This window comes from Rhinolophus sinicus, chromosome 3 (genome assembly GCF_057876585.1).
Source record: "Rhinolophus sinicus isolate RSI-liver-muscle chromosome 3, RSI-T2T, whole genome shotgun sequence".
Lineage (NCBI taxonomy): Eukaryota > Metazoa > Chordata > Mammalia > Chiroptera > Rhinolophidae > Rhinolophus > Rhinolophus sinicus.
In genome coordinates, this window is record NC_142503.1 from 104,448,133 (window position 1) to 104,470,634 (window position 22,502).

Consider the following 22,502-nt stretch of genomic DNA (forward strand, 5'->3'; position numbering starts at 1 on the left):
TTCACCACCCGGAGTCAGTTCTACTTCCATCACCATATATTTGACCCCCTTTACTCTCTCTAACACTCCCCTCCCCTTTACCTCTCTCTGGTAACCACTAAACTGTTGTCTGTATCTGTGAGTTTTTGTTTCTTTATTTGTTTGTCTTGTTCCTTTGTTGCTTTCAGTTTTATATCCCACATATGAGTGAAGTCATATGGTATTTTTAAAAAAATATATATTTTTACCTCCTTTAACTTTTATGTTATATTTAAGTGTTGGATACCCTATGCTGAACAAGGGTTGCAGTTTCCTGCTTCTGTCTGTCTGTTAGTCATCTTGCTCATAGTTTTGTTTCTTTTTGTCTTTTTGTTTCAGGTAGAAGAACACCCTTTAGTATTTCTGGTAATGCATCTCTTGTGGTGGTAAATTTCCTGAGCTTCTGTATGTCTGGAAAGGTCTTTATTTCTCCTTCAGACCTAAAGGATGACTTTTCTGGATACGGTATTCTTAGCTGGTTATTTCTCGCTTTTAATAATTTGAATATTTGATTCCACTCTCTCCTAGCTTATAGGGTGTCTGCTGAAAAATCTGATGATGATCTAGCAGAGTTTCCTTTGTAGGTTACTGTCTTCTTTTCCTTGGCTACCTTGAGAAGTCTCTCTTTGCTGTTAATTTTGGACAGTTTTAATATCATTTGCCTTGGAGAAGGCCTTTTTGGATTGAGGTAATTAGGCATTCTGTTAGCTTCTTTTATTCAAGGAGCCAGGTCTTTCCAAAGGTTTGGGACGTTTTCATTCATTATTTGTTTGAATAGGATCTCTGGTTCCTTCTCCCTCTCTTCTTCTGGTATACCCATTATTCTTATATTGCTCTTTCTGGTGGAGTGAAGTAGTTCTTGCAGAGTTCTTTCATTTCTTTTAACTCTTAAGTCTCTCTTTTCTTCCACCTGAGTCATTTCTACACTTCTGTCTTCTATGTCAGTAATTCTTTCCTCTGTCTGTTCTGCTCTAAGGTTGCTAGTTCATTCTTCATGTCTTTTATTGAGTTCTTCAGCTCCAGAATTTCTGTTTGGTTCTTTTTTATTGTTTCAGTCTCTTTGATGAAGTACTACTTTTGTTCATTGATTTTTATTTCTGGGTTCATTGAATCATTTTTCTGAGTTTTCTTTATCTCACTGAGTTTTTTTTCAGAACTGTAGTCTCAATTTTTTTTTATTTTTATTGTGTAAGGGGAACAGGACTTTATTGGGGAACAGTGTGTACTTCCAGGGCTTTATTCCAAGTCAAGTTGTTGTCCTTTCTTAGTTGTGGAGGGTGCCGTTCAGCTTCAAGTTGTTCTTTCAGTCTTAGTTGTGGAGGGCACAACTCAGCTCCAGGTCCAGTTTCCATTGCTAGTTGCAGGGGGCGCAGCCCACTATCCCTTGCGGGAGTCGAACCAACAACCTTGTGGTTGAGAGGACACGCTCCAACCAACTGAGCCATCCGGGAGGCAGCTCAGCTCAAGGTGCCGTGTTCAATCTTAGTTGCAGGGCCGGAGCCCACCATCCCTTGCAGGACTCGAGGAATTGAACTGGAAACCTTGTGGTTGAGAGCCCACTGGCCCATGTGGGAATTGAACCGGCAGCCTTCGGAGTTAGGAGCATGGAGTTCTAACTGCCTGAGCCACCGGGCCCCCTGTAGTCTCAAATTTAAATCACATGTTTCCACGTCTTTAAGTTTATTTTTTGGAGATTTTCCATTTTCTTTCTGAACTCCTTTGTTATCTTGGTTATTCATTGTGCTTGATGGATTATTTCTCTGCCTGGGCATTCGTGTAAATCAAAGCTGCCTTCTTAAAGAATTTCAGTTGACAAGTAGCGGTCTCGCTTTCATTTTCCAGTAAGTGGCGCTGAAGTATGGGTTTTTTTTTCTCTTACCTGCACTCATGGGACTTACAGGGTCTCCATGGGGCAGTGTTGCCGAGGTAGTGGGAAATCCTTGGTATTCCCCAGGAGGCAATTGTCCCCTTTACAACCAGGTTGCCTTGGTTGTGTCACCACACCCATGGTTTGGAAAGGGTGGGCTATGCGTCTCCTGTGTGTTCTGGCACCGCCATCCTGTTGCCAGAAGCCACAGGCAGGGTTTCTTTGAGTTGACTCAGCTGTTTCTACTAGTCTGTTCCACAGTGGCGTGGGTGGGCGGGAATTCCTGTGTGCGGCTCTTCATGGTTTTAGCCACAATGAGTACAGACAATTTAGGCTGCAACGTTTTTGTTTAGCCCTTTTGCGATCTGCAGAATGTGGATTTTGATGCCCAATGGGCCACAGAGGCATGGAGTGGGCAGATTCCCTATTTGTGATATCCTTCATTTGATGCTGGCAGGCATTGGAGCGCTGAGATTTTTTGGCATCATTTCTCTGCCCCTGACTCTTAGTCCAGCCTCAGTCCAGCCCCGATTGCTGTCTCCACTCCTATCCCTCCAGTCTCGTTTGCCCAATGGGGGCTGCACCCAGCCCTTCACTGCTGTCCTTTTTGCTGGAGCCACTGCAAGGGCGAGGCTGTGCCCAGCTTCTGTCTCTGTCCTTCTCCCTCACCAGCCTGTCTCTGCTGTTCGCATGGATATGCCTACCTTCAGATGTTCCTACGCCATGTTTCAGACGTGCCTGTTTGTGTGTTGAATAGAGAATCCTTTATTGTCCAACTTGTTCTAACTTCAAGGGGAGAGACTTGGCGATCCTCCCAAACTACCATATTGCTGATGTCACTCCACTCTTTCAATTTTAGAGTAGAGCTATCTAAACAAGGTTCGCTTCTGGGGAGGTAGGTAATTAAGAGTGATACAAATAATCGTTATATCTAAATATAGTTAAAAAGCCAGACTTATGGCAGTAATTCCCAGGATGTTTTAAATTACTGCATTAAGCTGTTGGTATTTTACTAAAATTAGCAAGTTTTATTCTGCAGACATTTCACAGTGGAGTGGGGCTTACAAAAATCACATGAGTTCATAAGCATGCCCATTAGAAAGTATTTCATGTTCCTAATCTTTATTCTGAATACTGCCCAATGCAAGTTGAATCAGTCTTCTGTATTTAAATAATTCCTTCATAAAACCTTGTATTTCTTCTTCTATTGCTTATTAGATAGATGATGGGAAAAGCATCCGGTATAAAGACCTCTATGCATTATTTGAGCAGATTCTGGAAAAGACCATGAGGCTTGAACAACGTGATTGGAATGAGTCTCCAGTCAGAGTTTGGGTCAACACTTTTAAAGTGTTTTTAGATGAATATATGAACGAATTCAAGACTTTGGATTGTATACCCACAAAGGTAAATATGATATATTTTCATTTCTGAAAAGATTCAATTATGAACTCTTCTTAAGAGTCTGTTTGGGACATCTGGTATTTGAGAAAAAATTGCAGTGAACATGTCAACTTAGCATTACTTGATATTTAACAAACTCCATTCTGTCTTATAAGTTATTCTCTAAACCTTCTGAAATTAATACATTCTTCACTGAGGTCAAATATGTTGTGCCCTCAAGAGTATACCCTCAGCTTTGATGGAGATCAGTACTTGAATTTCCTTTTGTAAAACAGTGGTTAAAGATGTGATTCATTGTATCAGCCAGCTAGTGGCCTTTATGAGAGGACCAGCAAATTATATTTCTCCTTGAATCAGGTTTTAGGAAAATTTGTGTTTCTAGAAATCTATGTAACAGTAATACCTTTATTTATTGAGTGCCAGAAATTGTACTAGGTGTTTGATATTTTATTTAATTCAGCTCCAGCCCTGTTAAATAACTATTATGAAATCCGTAATACAGAAGAGCGATCAGGCTTAGACAAAGTTAGCAAAGTGTTTCTTTTCTCAGTACTGCAGCCGAAATAATTAGGTATCTAATTATTATGTATTAGTACTATTAATCCTTTTTGTTGATTATGTTTCATTTTATTTTGTTATTCTAGTTTATGTGTGTTTATATTTACAAACTGTCTTAAGTAATTTTTGAAGCAGTCAGATATGAATAAATCCTTGAAAGTTCTTTAATTCTACATTGTGGGTAAAGTCTTTATGTGGTGCAGTAGAAAATTCTCACTAGGTTTATACTGCCTTTGTTTATAATTTTATAAAGGTTAGGCTTGGATTGTTCTAGACTATGGTTATCAGAAAATGTCATATGTAAAAGAGCTTTTCCATGTACCACATGATGGCGTTTTATATTTAGCTCTGAAATAAGAGAATTTTCTGGAGCCAAAATATGGAAAGTCCCATCTTTAAAATTAGTAATCATTTAATTAATGATTAAAATCATCATTTATATTGATACGGTGTGGCTTCTGGACAGAACTGAGGTTTCAAAGGACAGTAATCTCTAAAGTAGCCTTCCATTCTGTTGCACTGTGTTTTACCAAACTTCCAGATTTCTCACATTTGCTTACTAGTAGCTTAATGTTTCCTCTTGAAGAGTAAAGAGCTGCTTACTCTGTTACCTTTTGAGCAAAAATCTTAGTTAGCACTTGCAAAGAAGTAAGAAAGTATCTTGATCTTTGTTATATCACAATTTCTGTATTTCTTTCCCACCAGGTGCCAAAAACAGAAAGAAAGAAAAGAAGGAAAAAAGAAACTGATTTAGTAAGTCATAATCTTTTTTTATGTTATAAAGAAGTAATTTTTAGACCAGCAGTCTGAAATATATACAATAGCTGTGCATAGAAATCTGTTTTACATCTGTCTAATATTCCTTGCTGGAGCATTGGGTTGTTTCTAGTCTTCTGCTGTTACAAACAATAATGGCACAATAAATAACCGTGTGTGTGTGTGTGTGTGTGTGTGTGTGTGTGTGTGTGTGTAGACGTGTAAGAGAATGGAGGGGGATTTCTGAAATTGGAATTACGGAATCATGCGTAAAATGCATCTGTTATTTTGATAAATATTGCTTCATTTCCCTACAGGAATAATCTCATTTTTAAGTTTCAAAAATAATATATGCAAGTGGGTTGTTAAATTTAGATTTTTGCCAGTCTTATAGATAAGAAATATTTTATCTCCCTGTAGTTTTAATTTGTTTTTCTCTTATTATCAATGAGTTTATCTCTTATGCTTAAGTACCATTTGCATTTTTACCATGGTCTGTATGTTTATGTTTGTTGCCCATATTTTTATTTGGGGTTTTGGTCTTTCTCAATTTCTAGGAATTTCATGTATGAGGGAGCTTACCTTTTGTTTGCGATATAGGTTGCAAGTATGTTTTCCCAGTTGCCAGTTTTCTTTTGACCTGGCTATGGGTGCTATTTACTGTGTAGAGGAGAAATTAGACTTACCACTCTTTTCCTTCATAGGTTCTGAATTTGGAGTCACAGTTAGACTTTCCCCCACCTAAAAATTAAAAAGAAATTCTCAATTTTTTTTCTAACATTTTAATGGTCACATTTTTTACATTTAAATTCTGATCTTTATGGAGTTTATCCTGCTATATTGTGTGAGTTACGAATCTAATTTTACCTCCTACCAAAGCCAACATCATTTATTTAAAGGTTCATCTTTACCCATCTACTTTGAGATGTTACTATTTTTATAGTCTAAATTCCCCTTTATGCTTGGATCTTTTTTATCCTGTTCCATTAGTTTATCTGAATATGCATGAGCCAATTTCACACTACGTTAATTATTGAGCTTTTATTATGTGTAATAATTGGCAGGCCTAAGTCCTCCCTAATTACTTTTCTTTTTTAGAAATTTTCTGGCTATTCTTAACTTATTCTTCCATATGAACTATGAATTTAATTGTCTAGTTTTAGGAGGAAAAAATCTATTAGTACTTTTTCTTAGGTTTCCTTATATTTATAAAATAACATAACGCTGATATCTTTATGATTTTGAATCTTTTCATCTTTTCAAGTCTATTTTTGTGTCCTTCAAGAGGGTTTTAAAGTTTTTCACATATAGGTTTTTACTATTTCATTTTACATCTATTCCTGAGTATTTTATCTCAGCAGAGATAATCACTGTAGTTAATAGTATAGTGTATATCCTTCTATGCCTTCTCTCTGCTTATATAAACTCTTTAATGTGGTGGTTCTCAAAGTGTGATCTGTAGGGGTTTCTGAGACATTTTGAGAGATTTTGCAAGATCAAAACTATTTTCATAATAGCAATAATAATGACATTATTTTCCTTCTTCAGTGAGTTGACACAAAAGCAATCATGGGTAAAACTGCTGACACCTTAGCACAAATCAAGGCAGTTGCTCCAAATGGGAATGGGAAATATGCAATAGCTGCAAATGATAGTTGTCTCAAAAAAAATCACTTGTACAATTGAACTGTAAACTGATCTAGACTTTTTAAAAATTGTGACAAAATCCCTATAACATAAAATTTACCATTTTGACCATTTAAAGTATACAATTTAGTGCAGTTTAGTATACAGTCATGCACAGCATAAGGAAATTTCACTCAATCACTAACCATGTCTACTAACCATGTCTATAATATTATAGGTGGCCCTATAAAATTAAAATGGAGCTGAAAAATTCCTATCACCCAGTGACATCATAGCTTTTAAAACGTCATAGTACAGCCCTTTACTGACATGTTTGTGGTGATGCTGGTGTAAACACACCTACTATACTGCCAGTCATAAAGAAGTACAGCACATACACTTGTGTACAGTACACAATACTTGAGAATGATAATAAATGACTATGTTACTGGTTTCTACATTTAGGGTACTATACTCTTTATTGTTATTTTAAAGTATACTCTCTCTACTTGTACAAAAAAAAGCTGTAAAGCAATATGCCGTGCCTCATCTTGTGTTCACCGCATCTCTTGATTTTATCATTTTCTCTTGTCTTGATTTAATCTTGTTGTTTTATAAATTCAGTGCAGTCTGAGTGTACAGGGTTTATAAAGTCCACAGTAGTCATTCACTCCCCGCTCACTCACTGACTCACACAGAGCAACTTCCAGTCCTGCAGGCTCCACTCATGTAAGTGCCCTATCTGATGGACCATTTTTTATCTTTCATACCGTATTTTTACTGTACCTTTTCTATGTTTACATATATTTAGACACATAAATACTGACCATTGTGTTACAATTGTGTACAGCATTCACCACAGTACCCAGCTGTACAGGCTTATAGCCCAGGAGCACTAGGCTACACCACATAGCCGAGGTGTGTAGTGGGCTGGACCAGCTAGGTGTGCGTAAGTGCACTCTGTGATGTTGCCACAATGATGAAATCACCTAACAACACATTTCTTAGAACATCCCCATCTTGTGCAGTGCATGACTGTGTTTACTACATTGGGCAGCTGTCACAACTGTATGTTAGGCTGGTGCAAAAGTAATTGTGGTTTTTGCAATTATTTTTAACCTTTTAAACCGCAATTACTGTTGCACCAATCTAATAATTCCAGAACATTTTCATCACCCCCAAAAGAATAAGCAATCACTCCTCAGTCTCTCTTCCACTCAGTCCTGAAAACCACTAATCTACTTCCTGTTTCTATGGATTTGTGCATTATGGACATTAATACTGATAAAAACAAATCATACCATATTGGACTTTTGTGTCCATCTTCTTTCACTTAGCATATTTTCAAGATTCATCCATGTTGTAGCATGTACGGTACGTCATTCCTTTCTATAGCCAAATAGTATTCCATTGTATAGATATACTACATTTTATTTATCCATTCCTCAGTTTATGGACTTCTGGGTTTTTCCACTTTTTAGCTATTATGACTAATGCTACTATGAACATTTGTATACAAGTTTTTATGTCAACATGTTGCACATTTTTCATAGAAATCGCTTTTACTTTATTAACAAGCTGTAGTTATAGACTTTCGTATTTGGCAGATGTTTTCTGAAAATGAACAAAGTGACCCTCTCACTTCAAGGAAAACACCTGACAATATTTGTTGTCAGTGGTAAAGTTTGAGCTTTCAAGCAAAAATTAGAATTGTGGAAAACTTGTGCCTGCCACTGAGTGTGACAACTTTCCAGTAAACAGTTTTCTGATGAGATTGGTGGTAATATGAAGGAATGTGACTTTTTGATAGTGTATAATGAAACGTGTCAACATTTGGAAGAGCTTCACTCTTCCAAACTCAGTGCACCAGTGTTCTCCAGCTGACCAATGCATAATACTATAAAATCATGTATAGGTAAAATATCCATTTAAAGTGCAGGATAGACCAAAAGGTTTTTTAAATGAGCTTTATTAAGGTCAGTGTACTTACAATGTAAGTTATCCCTTCTAAGTGTATAATTCAGTGATTTTCAGTAAATTTACACAGTTTGTAACCATTATCTCAATCCAATTTTAGAACATTTACATTACTCCAAGAGAATTCTTTATGCCAGTTTGCAGTCATTGCTCTTTACCATTCCAACCCCAAACAACTACAGATCTACTTTTTGGTTTAATATTTTTGCATTTTCTGGACATTTTATGTAAATGGAATCATACAATGTGTGGTCTTTTGCATATGGTTTCTTAGCATAATGTTTTTGAGTTTTCATTCAAGTTGTGTATATCAGTTGTTTGGTCTTTTTTAGTGCTGAAATACTGTTCCATTGTGTGGATATACCCCATTCTATTTACCCTTTTATTATTTGGTGGGTATTTGGGTTATTTGTGCTTTTGGGGTATAATGAAGAACGCTGCTATAAACATTCGTGTGCAGGTTTTTGTGTGAACGTTATGTTTTTAGTTTTCTTGGTTATACACCTAAGAGTAGAATTTCTGTGTCATTTGGTAACTCTGTGTTTAACATTTTAAAAAACTGCCAGTTTTCCAAAAGGCTGTACCCTTTTATAGTCCCACCTTCAATGTCTGAGTGCTCCAGTCTCCACATCCTCACCAGCAGTTGTTACCGTCTTTTTAATTATAGCCGTTCTAGTGGGTATGAAGCAATACCTCATCGTGGCTGTAATGTGCATTTCCCTTATGACTAATGATTTTGAGCATCTTTTCATGTGCCTTTTGGCCATTTGTATGTCTTTGATGGACTGTCCATTCAATATTTTGCCCATTTTTAAGTTGAATTATCTTCTTATTGTTGAGTTCTAACAATTCTTCATATATTCTACATAGGAGTCCTTTATTAGATACATGATTTGCAGATATTTCCCTGAGTCTGTGGCTTATCTTTTTATTTTCTTAATGGTACTTTGAAGTAAAATTGTAAATTTTAATGAAGCCCAGAAAAATGGATTTTAATGTCACAGAACATGAAGAGTTCATTCGTGTGGTTTTAGATTCCATATTTCAATTAACCTTTAAGTTACCATTTGTAGAGTTTTTATGTAGTTTCATTATCTAAAATGATAATAATTGTTCCATTTTTTTTCTTGATTTCTGTTTGAACTTGGATTTTCTTCATATATTTCAAACTAATCCGCACCTGTCAGCGGATTGAATACAGAAGTGAATATGAGAATCCAGGTGTCTTTTATTAAGCCAGACATTAAAGACATCTATAAAAATGTAAAACAATACCTCTCTTGTCATTACGTTTTTTATTTTAAAGATATAGTTATTTTTCATAAAAATGTTATTTATATTAACACGTAATATGTTTAGTGTTGATTTTAAATAAATTGGATAAATATTTAATTTTCTTTAGTTTTAATTTCTAATATAGTAAAACTCGATAGGTATAATGCATGTAAATAGAAGTTCTTTGAGGTCATCGATAATTTTCAAAAGTGTGAAAGGTTCTTGAGGTTAAAAATAAAAATTTGAGAATAGCTGCTTTTAATTTGACATGCTGATTGTCGCGTAAGCTCTTCTGTGTTTGTAACATTGCTTTCTGATTTTCATGTAAGTTGTTCTTGTTTCTCTACTAGATTGTTAGCTTTTTGAAAGCCGGGAACATGTATTTTACTTTCATTTTATTTCTTAGAAGATCCTAATTTTCCTTGTGGAGTAAGTCCTCAGTAAAGACTTAACAGGGACTTGAAGGTCTTCCCACTGGCCCACCTGGTTGGGGCAGCATTTCCTGTGTTGACTTTAACATAAATAGCTGTATGTTTTCATTCAGGTGGAAGAGCACAATGGTCACATCTTTAAGGCCACTCAGTACAGCATCCCTACGTACTGCGAGTACTGTTCTTCTTTGATATGGATAATGGACCGAGCCTCTGTGTGCAAATGTAAGTAGAAGAGATCTTGGAGGAATTTTTTTTAACCACTTGACATTTCTGTTTCCTAAGTTTTCTTCTATCTTCTTTAACATAAATGAGAAATTCCCACTCCCTAATTCTTTAACCTCATCTCTTACTGTTCTCTCTTTCACTTAGTCTCTGGAGCCAAACCAGATATTTTGGTGTTCTTTGGTCACTGTACTTGCAGCTCACTCTATCTGAAATACTCTTCCCCCAGATGTTAGTAGGGCTTACTATTTCAGTTAATTCATGTCTGTACTCAAAAATTACCTCTTAGAAAGCTCTTTCCTTACTCTCTTACCTAAAAGGTCACCCTGTCCCACAATTCTCTGTCCCTTTACTCATCCTTCAAAATCGTTATGGTATTTATCACCCCCCACAATTATGTTAAGTATTCCATTTGTTTTCTTGTTTGTCAGTTTGTTCCACTAGGGTGTATGCTGCATAAGGTCAGGAAACTTATCTATCTCTTCTGTATCACTAGTGCCTAGAACATTTCTAGCACATTGTAAATTTTAATAAATACTTGTTGTGTAGATGGACCTATATATTGATGGATTAATTAACAGATTCTTAGATTACAATAAAAAAGATACTTTTTCCTACTGTAATACTTCCATCAGAATATATAAATCCTAGAATGTAAGTAGAGACTTTGTTGTGGGTCAACTTGGTTCTGGCGTATAGAGCACCTTTAGTTTCCATGCCTGTCATTCCATGCACCTACTCTGGTGCTTTCAGTAATTCTGTGAGGGTTTGTATACTAGAGGGCCAGAACTGAATGAATGAAATATCAGGAGGGACTGGGTCTAGTATGGCAACAAGAATAAAAGATATGGCCCCCACTATTGCTGGATATGTTCACTTGTTCTATGGTTCAAAAATTGTTTTCCTTTTGTTTTATTATCAGGAGTTCAAAAAATTATAGTGAGTGAAATAGGAAGTAGTTTGCCATGTACTCGACTGTTGAATTTTAGTTTCGATGCCTCTAGATTTGGTATAATATTCTCTCTGATTTGAGACGAAAAATGTAAAGAATCTGCTTTTTTATGATTTGAGTGGGCTTGGTTTGATTTCTTAGTAGAATTACTAACTTTCTTTGTGATTATACTGGTGATTTCAATGATATGGCCTCCCCTACTTGACCTTGACTTTGAAAACCCTGCAAGTTAGACTATAGAAGGTCAAGGACACTCAGGTGTTGATATACAGGAGCCAGAGCTTGTATAGCAACATGACATAGGCCAAGTTGTTCTCACTGTCTTCCTGTCAGTGTGCCTCTTCCCAGCTGCCAACTGCTGAGGTACCGTTATCTCCTGCTCCAAGAAATGATTTCTGCTCTTTTCTTTATTCATCTTCCCAGTCACAACTGATATTCTTTGTGTTCTGGTTCTTCAGAGCTCATTTTGGGCCTTCTTATATAATAAATAAGGCCTTTCTTATATCTTAATATGCTACCCAATTTGTTGTTTTCGTAAGAGTATTTGGAAGTAATGTCTTCCTTACCCATTGGAATGATTCCTAATAGGTATTTCTGGCATTTTAGCAGATTGTACAGCACATACATGAGAGGAACATAAACACGAATTTACAAATCAAACCACAAAGATATATATTCTGCTGAAATATGGCAGGGGCAGGGAGGAAGGACATGCAGTCTTCAAAGAATAAAGAAACTTTTATAGACGTCAGTTAGAAATTTTAGGCATGTTTTCAACTTCATATTTCCAAATAGAATGGGTTAAATAAGTAAATTGAATTAAAAAAAGAATGGGTTAAATTTTTTTCATTTTAATGCCATACAGTTAAGCAGTCAGCAGTCTCAGATTTAAAGAAAAAATTTACATTGAAAATCAACTTACAAACTTAAGTTCTTGTCATTGATGTACAGACTTCTAAAAGTTCTGCCTGTTTTAACCTGTTTTTCAGTATGCAAGTATGCTTGCCATAAGAAGTGCTGTATGAAAACCACAGCCAAGTGCTCTAAAAAGGTAAGAAGTTACCACCTGTAAGTAATAATGAACAGATCTGTTGGTCTTTTGTGCTTCATGAAAGAAATCAAGGCCTCTCATAGTTTTATAGAGCAGTGGTTTTCAAACTTTTGACCACAGATCATAGTAAGAAATACATATTATGTCATGATGTAGCATATAGAGGGATGTGTATATATGACTGAATTGATTTTCCTGGAACTGTATTTACCTTTACTAGATGGGAGCTACTAAACTGATTTACAACCAAGCATTTATTAAAACACTACTTTTAAAGGTGTCCTACTTCATTAAACACTGAGTCTTCCTAGGAATTATATTGAAAGTGGTAGGCTACAATTAAAGATTTTAACATAAACAGCAAAATTCACCACACAGTTGGTGTTTTTACATATTTCTACTTGGATACACAGACAGAGATCCGAAAGAGACTGAATGTGTACTTTGGTACCATGCATTTCAAGGAAAGAACCATTTTTAAATAATTTCAGGCTTTCGTTGATGTATAATCACAATTTCTTACTTATTAGTCACATACAGACAGTTGTAATAATACTATGCGTATCTGAACTATAGTATAAATGTGTGTGCATGTTGTTTACAGCCCATGTATACAATTTGCATCTGTCTCAGTTTTTTTTTTTTAAGAACATATATATATTTCTTAATTTCTTTTATTGGGGAACAGTGTGTTTTTCCAGGACCCATCAGCTCCAAGTCAAGTCATTATTTTCACTCTAGTTGTGGAGGGCACAGCTCATTGGCCCATGTGGGAATTGAACCAGCGACCTTGGTGTTATGAGCACTGCACTCTAACCAACTGAGCTATCTGGCTGCCCTCATCTGTTTCAATTTAATAGACAAATTGTGACAAAGTACAAAGAGAAATTTGATTCAAGGCTTAAAATAAAATGAAGATGGGACATTTGTTTGAGAACAACTACAAAAGTCTGTTGCCAAGCATCAGAGAGCTGCCCAGGCAAACTGGACTTTAGGTGCCCAGATCCTGGAGAAGAGAATTGTGGGGTGGCAAATCTATATCTGTGAGATGTTTTTCTCCTCATGGGAAGTTGGCAATTTTTGTTACAGGACAAGAAACCAAGATTCTGGGCAGAGGGACACATTTAAAAGTCAGAGAGGTCAGCAAAGTTTTTAGGAATCTCATAAGGCTGTAGAGACAAAAGTTGGAGTCTAGGGTTGCCAGGTTCTGGAGGACCATGATCCAGACATAGAGAAGTGAGCCTAAAACCCAAAGATTGTACCCTCAAGGCATTTGCTGAATTCCTTTATTTTTTCCCAGTTGGTGACATTGGTTAGTAAAATTATATAGGTTCAAGTGTACATGAATTCTTAAGCAGCACAGGGCAAAAGGCTAAGAAGCTAACCAGAAAAGCAGATTAGAGTTTCCTGCTGTTCACAGTGCTAAGGAGAGGAAAATAGGAATTTATGATCCACCTTCAAAGAGGGACCCTAGTCAATACTCTGGACTCTCAATGAGGCCTCTGAGGAGCTATTCCCTAGGAAAGGGGATGAACCACTGATAGACTGAGCTTTGTAAAAATTGAAAACAAGATTTAAGGGAGTCCGGGATTGGCTTATGATTATCTATCTGTTCCTTATTCAGCTACCCACCAGAGTGTATAGGGTGAGTCCTCTCTAAAGAGAGATAACATCATCCAGAGCCTTTATAACTTTTTCATATATAATACCAGACTTTAAGAAATGAGATGAAGAAAAAGACAAATGTTTATAATATCAATAGACTTATAGATGAGGCAGTTGCTAAATTGTCTGACATGTACTTTAAAATTTTTTAATTAATATGTTCAAATAATAGATTAAAAGATAGAAAATTTCTTCTCTGTCAGAAAATGGAAATGTATATGTATGTAGATAGATAGATGGAGGGAGAGAGTCAAATGGAAATTCTAAAAATAAAAAATGCAACTAAAATTATAAACTCAAAAGATGGTTTTGACAGCATATTGGTCATAAGAGAAGAGAAGATTGGTGAACTGAGAGATAAGTCAGTAGAACTGTCCAAACGTGGAATGCAAAAAGGATGGGGAGATACAGAATGAAACATGGAAGACATATGGGAAAGGATAAAAAATTCTTAAATGTGTGTAATTGGAGTCCAGGAAGAAAGGGATAATGGCCAGCACATCAGGAAGATAAAAATTATAACTTCAGAAGAGTCTAATATAGTTTTAATAGCTGGCAGACAAAAATTCAGTAAGGATGCAAATAATATGAAAAATAAGATTAGAAAACTTGACCTAGTTGATATGCATTGAACCGCATCACCTACAACTGCCTAACTACACAGTCTTTTCAAACATGCATAGAACATTTGACAAAATTAATCACATGTTGGGCAATAAAGCAAGTTCTTACAAGTGTCAAAAGATTGAAAATATTGGGAGTATTTGACTAGAATAGAATTAAGCTATAAATCCACCTAAAGTTAACGAGACAGTTCTCAAATGTTTGGAAATTAAGCACATACTTCTAAATTAAAATAAAAATTGAAAAATATTTTTAATTAAGTGATAATGAAAGTATGACATAGCAAATATGTGGCTATAGCTAAAGTGATTAGACGAATATTTATAGCTCTAAATGCATATATATGTTAGAAAGGATACAAGGATAGAAATGATCTAAATTTCCATCTTTAGAAGGTAGAGGAAAAAAACAACGCTAGCAAATAAAACCCAAAGACAGTAAAAGGAAGATAATAGAAGTAAATGAAATCAAAAGCATTTGTACAAGAGATAAAAATGTACAAAGCCAAATTTTAGCTCTTCGAGAAACCTAAAACAATGAAGAAACTCTTAGCGAGTGGTAAAAAATAAGAGTTTTTTAAAAAACTATTATGAATATCTGATACCAATAAATTTGACAATGTAGATTAATTGGGAAAATTCTCACAAAAATACAACTTAGCTTAAACTAAGTCAAGAAAAAATAGAAAATCTGGAGTCATATTTATTAAAATAGAGTCTGTTTTTGAAAATCTTCCCACGAAGAACTCTCCAGTCCCAGATAGTTTTACCATTGAATACTTCTTAGCATTTAAAGAAACAACGCTAATCTTTTACAGACTCTGCCAGGAAATGACAAAAAAGTAAATCCTTTAACTTTTTTCCCTCCAAATTGACTTACGAAGATAGTGAAACCTTGAAGTCAAACGTGAAAAGGATATTACAATAAAGGAACATTGCAGGTTAGTCTATATCATGAGCACAGATGTAAAAGTCTTAAAATATTAGCACATTAAATCTGTGCTAATGATAAAAATGAAAAAAACAACAACACCTTATAATAAAGTTGGTTTTTATTCCGTAAATGCAAAGTTGGTTTATCATTCAAAAATCAATGTAAGTTATCACATTGAACAAATAAAGAAAAAAAGTGTGATTATCTCAATAAATACAGGAAAAGTATTAAAATTCAAAACCCATTCATTATTCAAACAAAAAATAACTGACCACAGAGGGAAAGAAGATATTTGTAATTCATATATCTAGCTTAGATCTACAATATATAAAAAGCATTTACAAATCAGTAAGAAAGATGGTCAACTCTGTAAAAATAAACCACATGACTTAAGCAGCACTTCACAAAAGAGAATTTCCAAATAACCAATAAACATGAAAAGGTGCCCAACTTCACTAATTATCAGCGAAATACAAATTGAAAACATAGTGAGATATGTGCCCACTAGAATGGCTAAACTGGAAAACATCCTAGCAATGATTAGAGCAACTGGAACTTTCATTCATTACTGGTAGGGAGTGTAATTGGTTTAACTACTCTTGGAATTACTTGACAGTATTTGTCAGTTCTGAACAGAAGCATTCTCGTCGCTCAGCAGTACCACTTCAAGATCTATACTCAACGGATATACATAGATATTTGTGCAAAGACAAAATAACATTTTTATCAGCACTATTTGAAATAGCCCCAAATTGGAAGGAGCCTAAATGTCCGTCAGCAGTCGAATAAATAAATAAATTGTGGTATATTTGTGTAATTGAATACTATATAGCAATGAGATTAAACTACTGGTAGTCACAAACATAATGTTGAATGAAAGAAGCCAGAAACAAAAGGGTTCATACTGTATTATTCCATTTAAATAAAGTTCAAAATAGCTAATTTATGGTATACATATTACATAATACCATTACTACAGTGTTCAAAAACAGATAAAACTAATGTATAGTGATAGAAGTATAGATACTGGTTATTTGTGAAGAGTGAAACTCATAGTGGCTGGGAGGGCCTGGAGGGGAATTTTATACTGTTGGTTATATTCTGTTTCTTGGTTTGGGTCCTGGTAACAAGTATTTACTTTGTCAAAGTCTTTCCACTTAGGATCTGTACACCCTTCTGTATGTATGTCATACTTTAATAAAATTTTATTTAAAATACAAAAGGAAGTTGATTTGGAGGGAAAATAATTATAAAAACATTATTTTTACAAAGAAAACTCAGTTAAATTTTTTCAGTTGAAAAGATTGAAATTAATTTTTTCTTTAATTTCAAGAAATAGAATTTTTTAGTATGTTTGCTATAGATTAGTTGGTTTAAAATCAAACTGTTTTTAAAGGTTTTGTTTCCTACCCTCAACTATTTTATTTTTCTGCTTTCTCAAGTCTTAACTATTAATATTCCTAATGCTTTAGGGATAGCCATCACCTTTAGATAGATTATACATGTGCATGTGTGTATCACAGTAATAGTAAGAAAGTTGGCTAAAGTTTATTTTGTTTTAATCATTGCAGCAAGCATTATTTTGTTTCTTTAACAATTTATTGAGCATTTGCCATGTACCAGATACTATGCTATGTATGTTCATCTGTAACTTATTCTGTACAATAAGCCTCTGAGATAGGTGATATTCCTGTTGTGAATATGAAATAACCTGGCTATAACCTAGTTTCAAATATGAAATAATCTAATTTATATAGTGATGATACAAAATTTTAACTTGCGTCCTTTAAATGTTCCAAGATTAAGTGTCTTTGTATTCCACCTCAGACCTAGAAAAGCTTTTCAGACATGTTGCCTTATATTAATTTAAGCTAATTTAACATGCTTCAAAGTAGACATGCAATTACTTTCCTTAAGAATTAAGTGCTGGTGTACAGAGTATATGTAGATGAATGATGAATAATAATGCAACACTTACGTCTTCCCCTACTTAAAATTCTCTGGTGGCTTTCCTTAGCTGTCAGGACAAGACTCAAAATTTGTAACTTAGTACCCAAAGCCTTTTATAATCTCTCAGCCTATCTTTTCTCATTTTCAGTTCAGCCATATCAGATTACTGTTAGTTTGTCCAGTTTTGTAGTTCTTTTCTTTCTGTGCCTAAAAGTTTCTTTTCTTGCCTCCTTTACTTAGGTACCATTTGCTTTCCAACAATTAGGTTAAGCACCACGCCTTCTCAAGGTCATTAGTGGTTACCCAGCCCAGTTTTTCCTGATCTAGCTGTTTCACCTCTGTAGTTCCATAATACCCACTAAATCTATTATTACTGTTTTACTTACCTCCACACACTAACACTGCTAGTCTTAGCATTAGTCTTAAGGTAAGCACTAGCTCTTTGATTTTGTTTCCCTGTTACCTAGTACATAAATGACAAATGTGTTAACATAAGACGGAAAGAGAAATTAGGATCAATTCAAGTAATATCTTGAAGGTTAGACTCAGGAATGTTTGCACCTTTTTTTGATATATACTAATTAGCCACTGAAGGGTTTTGAGGATAATAAAGTAGATTTTATATACTCTATAATATGTAAAAAATAGAAAAAATGGATTTGGGAAATTCATCAAGAAGCTGTGAGAATAGGCAGTTGGGCAGTGATAGGTTTGAATTAGGGTGACGGCACTGAGAACAGAAAAGGAACAATGGAGTGTACTGTTTGCCCAAAAGAACTCGGGCCTGATTGGCTGCAGACTGAAGGAGAGAGTGGGGTGCAGTGTTGGGTTAGGCAAGGAGAATGGTCCCAAGAGATGGAAAGGACAAAAAAGAGATTTATAAAAAAGGTTTTCATCTCAGATAATACCTGGCATTTTTCTTTTCTGTGAATGAATTCAAATAACTTAAGGATAAGCCATTCTTTTCCAGTCGCATAAACTATAGTTAGGAAACCCTGATATCAGATACACTATTGAAGTAAATAAAAAAGAGCTAGCACACGAATCCTGGGCTAGTCTGTATGTGCCTCTGCCTTCAGCTGTGACATCAATGTGCAGTTAATGTCTCTAAAGTTTACATAAACACCGAAGTAGTCTCATGTGTTGGAAATGACTGGTAACTCTACTTCCTATCAAATTGGTACATTTGCTAATGATACCTGGTGAATGTTTAGCAGACAAAGTCTATCCTCCTTCTCCCTTGCACAAATCCCACCTTTACATGAAGAGATTTTTAACAGGCAAGGAAACAGCAGCCTGTTACCACTCCCTCCATTCTCCACCCATTATTTTGGCGGATATTCCTGGTGGGAGAGGATGGAAGCTAATGTCTCACTTACTTATACTCTTCAGCATTAACCATAATTCCCTTCCCCCCCCCCCAACTCTCATAACTATGCTCCTAAAACTTCAGGGAAATAAAAAGTAATTCCTCTTAAAGAATTGGTTAAACATGTTTAAACATGTTTGAATGTATTTGGAAATAATTATCTTCCATTTAGTATGATCCAGAGTTATCATCTCGACAATTTGGAGTTGAATTGTCCCGTTTGACCAGTGAAGACCGAACTGTTCCTTTAGTGGTGGAGAAGCTCATAAACTACATTGAAATGCACGGCTTGTACACAGAAGGCATTTACCGAAAGTCTGGTTCAACTAATAAAATCAAGGAGCTTCGACAAGGTCTAGATACAGGTAAGATAGTGCCCTCCAAATCAAGACCAAATACTTGTACTGAAATAGTTCATTTTGTGCTCTTAAAGTTCTCATTACATGGTGATCCTTTCCTTTCAGCCCGAAGGATGCAGTCTTTTCTGTGGTGCTTGTTTGTGTTTTTGTGCCTTTCTAAAGTGACTTTGTTTTGCTGTGGTCAATTCAGCAAACATATATTGAGTGTGCCATTTGTACAAGGCATTATTAGGTACTTCAGACAGATCTCATTTAATCTTTTTAAGAATCTAATAAGATCATGTTACTGTAATTTGCAAAGAAAAAAATGTAGGCTCAGGGAAATAAAATAACGAGCTTTTGATGCTTATGCAGGGCACTGTGCTAATGTTTTTATACCGAACTTCACAACAATCCTATGAATTAGGGTTTAGTATCCCTGTTTACTGATAAAGAAACTGAAGTTTACAGAGGGTCTTGCCCAGAGACTCATGCCCAATAAGTGCCCAAGCTGGGATATCACCCCAGGTCTTCTGAATGCCTGATCTGAACTATTGTCTGTCAGTCTCCATTATTCTGATGCCAAGTGGTCTCTGTCCAGTGCACCTTCTTGCCTTCCTACCTGATGATGTAGTATTTAAACAGATAATTAGTGGGTTGCTTGTGTATCTGTGTAGAGTTCTAGCCACAGTCCTGGAATGGAGCCAGGGTTTTGACTTTGGTTTCATGCTCAGCTTCTACTCTTTTCCACTGTTGGGAAGGGATAGATCTTTTTGAATCACACTTACCTACTAAGCTCATCTTCTCATAGCCAAGAACCTACCCACATGCTTTTCTTTTCTAGTTTTTGTTGTTGTTGTTTTTTAATGAACAAATCAGTGAAAAATGAATCAGTATGGAAATAAGAACAGAAAATGCCTGGTGAAACTCCAGCAGAGGTTCTGCCTCCCAGATACTCAGCCTACTCCAGCTTAAAGGCAATTGCTAATGTGTCTGCTGTACCTTGAGTCAGCACAAGTGAAAAGTCATCCGTCCTGTACCCTTCCAGTCATCTCATCTGTATAACCTTAGGGAGCTTATGCGTAAAACAGTAAAGGTGTTTCCTTACATTTCCTAAACTCATTTATTTCGGTTCTTTCCTCTCTAACAATGACTTAAAATCAGCCTTACTTTTAGAAAATGTCCTCTGGGCCTTTTTCCCATTTGTCATCTAAAGCGTTGTTACTCAAAGTGGGGTTCACAGACTAATCCACAGCAAGATAAGTACAGAAAGTGAGAGCAAGCATTAGCATTTTAACAGTGATCTTTAACTCTTGAAAACATGTGATCTTTGATTTTACATATCAGTCAGTCCAGTCCACAACAGATTTGGAAAACAAACAAAATCTATTCTTTTACCACAGTTAGAAGCACTGTTCCAAAACATTGGGGTTACGTGTTTCCCCGAAAATAAGACCTAGCCAGACAATCAGCTCTAATGCGTATTTTGGAGCAAAAATTAATATAAGACCTGGTCTTATATTACACTATATTACACTATATAAGATCCGGTCTTATAGTAAAATAAGACTGGGTCTTATATTAATTTTTGCTCCAAAAGACGCATTAGAACTGATGGTTCAGCGAGGTCTTATTTTCAGGGAAACACAGTAGATTATAGAAGATAAAAATTCATCTGATTAGGAACATGAAGCCCTCTTTTGGTGATGGTAGTTTCTACAGTGAATTATTTGAATCTCTGCATGTTTTGTCTTTGTTATCTAACTCTTGTCTATAAATAGATGCTGAGAATGTAAACCTGGACGACTATAACATACACGTCATTGCAAGTGTATTCAAACAATGGCTTCGTGATTTGCCCAATCCACTCATGACCTTTGAACTCTACGAGGAATTTCTTCGAGCTATGGGTAAGCACAGGCTTCCTGGGTCTGAGGGAAGCCTACCCTTGGAAAAGGAATGGCATCTTCGTTATGAATTATTCAGCCATCCTCTAGTGGTTTAGTCCATATAGAGCCAAAGCAAGCTGTTGACAGTCAATATAAAACTGCCAGTGTATTTTCACCTATTCAAATGTTGACTGTTTAGAGACTCATTAAAATATCAGTGTCCTAAAAGGTTCCTGAGTAAGTCACTTAGTTGCTTCTCACAAACAGATTAAAAGACTAGGGTTACAACCAAAAGGTTATAAATAGGAAATTTAAGGGTTGGCTTTTGTTCATTTAAATTGTGAATCTGGGGAAGAACTCTGTGTAAAGCTGACTGTTTTATGCCAGGCCTAACAGTATGGAATTTAGTTTTTCAGTGCTACGAATGTGTAGACTATGGATGAAGACCTGCCTAGAAGTGTTTGGGCCCTGACACAGACTTTTCAAAGTCCCATAAGACTGATTTATAAACTAGATGGCAATTGATTCATTTTAGTGGGAATCAGTCTGCCACAAAATGCCTGAAAAACTAGGGCGTCCTTTTCCCTGACTGTAATCAGGATTACTAGGACACAGAAGAAAACTCAGGAGACTGCTTAATGAATAGAACGCAAGCAGCGGGAGACTGGTGGTCACTGAGTGGCCGCCACACAGCTACAACGGCCTCCCCTGCAATTCCAGAGCGCCAGACCTAGGCTCCCTGCTACCTACCTAGTGTCTGTCCAGGAGGAAGTCGTAGCACAGAAGAGGGGCTATTGAGTCTCACTTGCTGCCCTTACTGTTTTTAGGTCTTCAGGAGAGGAAAGAGACAATCCGTGGTGTGTACTCTGTGATTGACCAGCTCTCCCGAACTCATCTCAATACGCTGGAACGCCTCATCTTCCATCTGGTCAGGTAACTTCAAAAAGCAAGATAGTGAATGTTTAAGTTTCTCTTGGATTCTTTTGAATAAATGAAGAACTCCTCCAGTTGGAAAACTGACAGGTTTTTTTCTTCCTGTTTATAAAGTCAGTGGCTCAAATGGTAGTTATGATTTCCTTTGAGAAGAAATCAGCTGAGTCATACCTCATGGCAGGTGCTTGTTTGTCCTACATGAGCCAAGTAACAACTTCAGCCTCATGGTGGCACTATGTAGCCTAACTTGTTACTTAACTCATGAACTAGGAAGTTTGTATCTGTTGACATAACTTAACTCATGGGAGGTGGGTTCAGATGGTGCTCAGGAATTGACTAACCAAGGAGACTTCAGGAATAGCCTCTCTTCCCTGAGTGTAAATATCAGCAGTAGTTGGAAAGAAATCCATCTTTCTTTTTGGATAAATATGACTGTTTGAAAGTGTGAAGTCTCTACTCCGCATTCTTCAGACATGTTCATCTAGTTATGGGGACTTTGAGCCATGGGTCACAGATTCCCCTTGATAAGTATCAAGGGGGTCTACATTGCTTCAGGGAAGGGACAGAGTGAAAGGATATTTTCCAGAGGCAAAGGAACAGCCCTGGGGAAAGGCTACAGGGCCCCCCTACAACCGATGTGAATGAATATGCTTCGGTACAG

General features: G+C 36.1%; 1 protein-coding gene across 18 annotated transcripts in view; it reads left to right on the plus strand.

Annotated features, from left to right (window-relative positions):
• Positions 1 to 22,502, plus strand: part of MYO9A (myosin IXA) — a 265,016-nt gene that overhangs the window by 208,012 nt on the left and 34,502 nt on the right. For all 18 annotated transcript variants that reach the window (XM_074328212.2, XM_074328213.2, XM_074328218.2 and 15 more), the window contains 7 exons: positions 3,104 to 3,292; positions 4,553 to 4,600; positions 10,026 to 10,137; positions 12,079 to 12,140; positions 18,854 to 19,046; positions 20,801 to 20,929; positions 21,736 to 21,841. In XM_074328212.2, the coding sequence (XP_074184313.2) occupies positions 3,104 to 3,292; positions 4,553 to 4,600; positions 10,026 to 10,137; positions 12,079 to 12,140; positions 18,854 to 19,046; positions 20,801 to 20,929; positions 21,736 to 21,841 (839 nt within the window). The remainder of the gene's footprint in view (positions 1 to 3,103; positions 3,293 to 4,552; positions 4,601 to 10,025; positions 10,138 to 12,078; positions 12,141 to 18,853; positions 19,047 to 20,800; positions 20,930 to 21,735; positions 21,842 to 22,502) is intronic.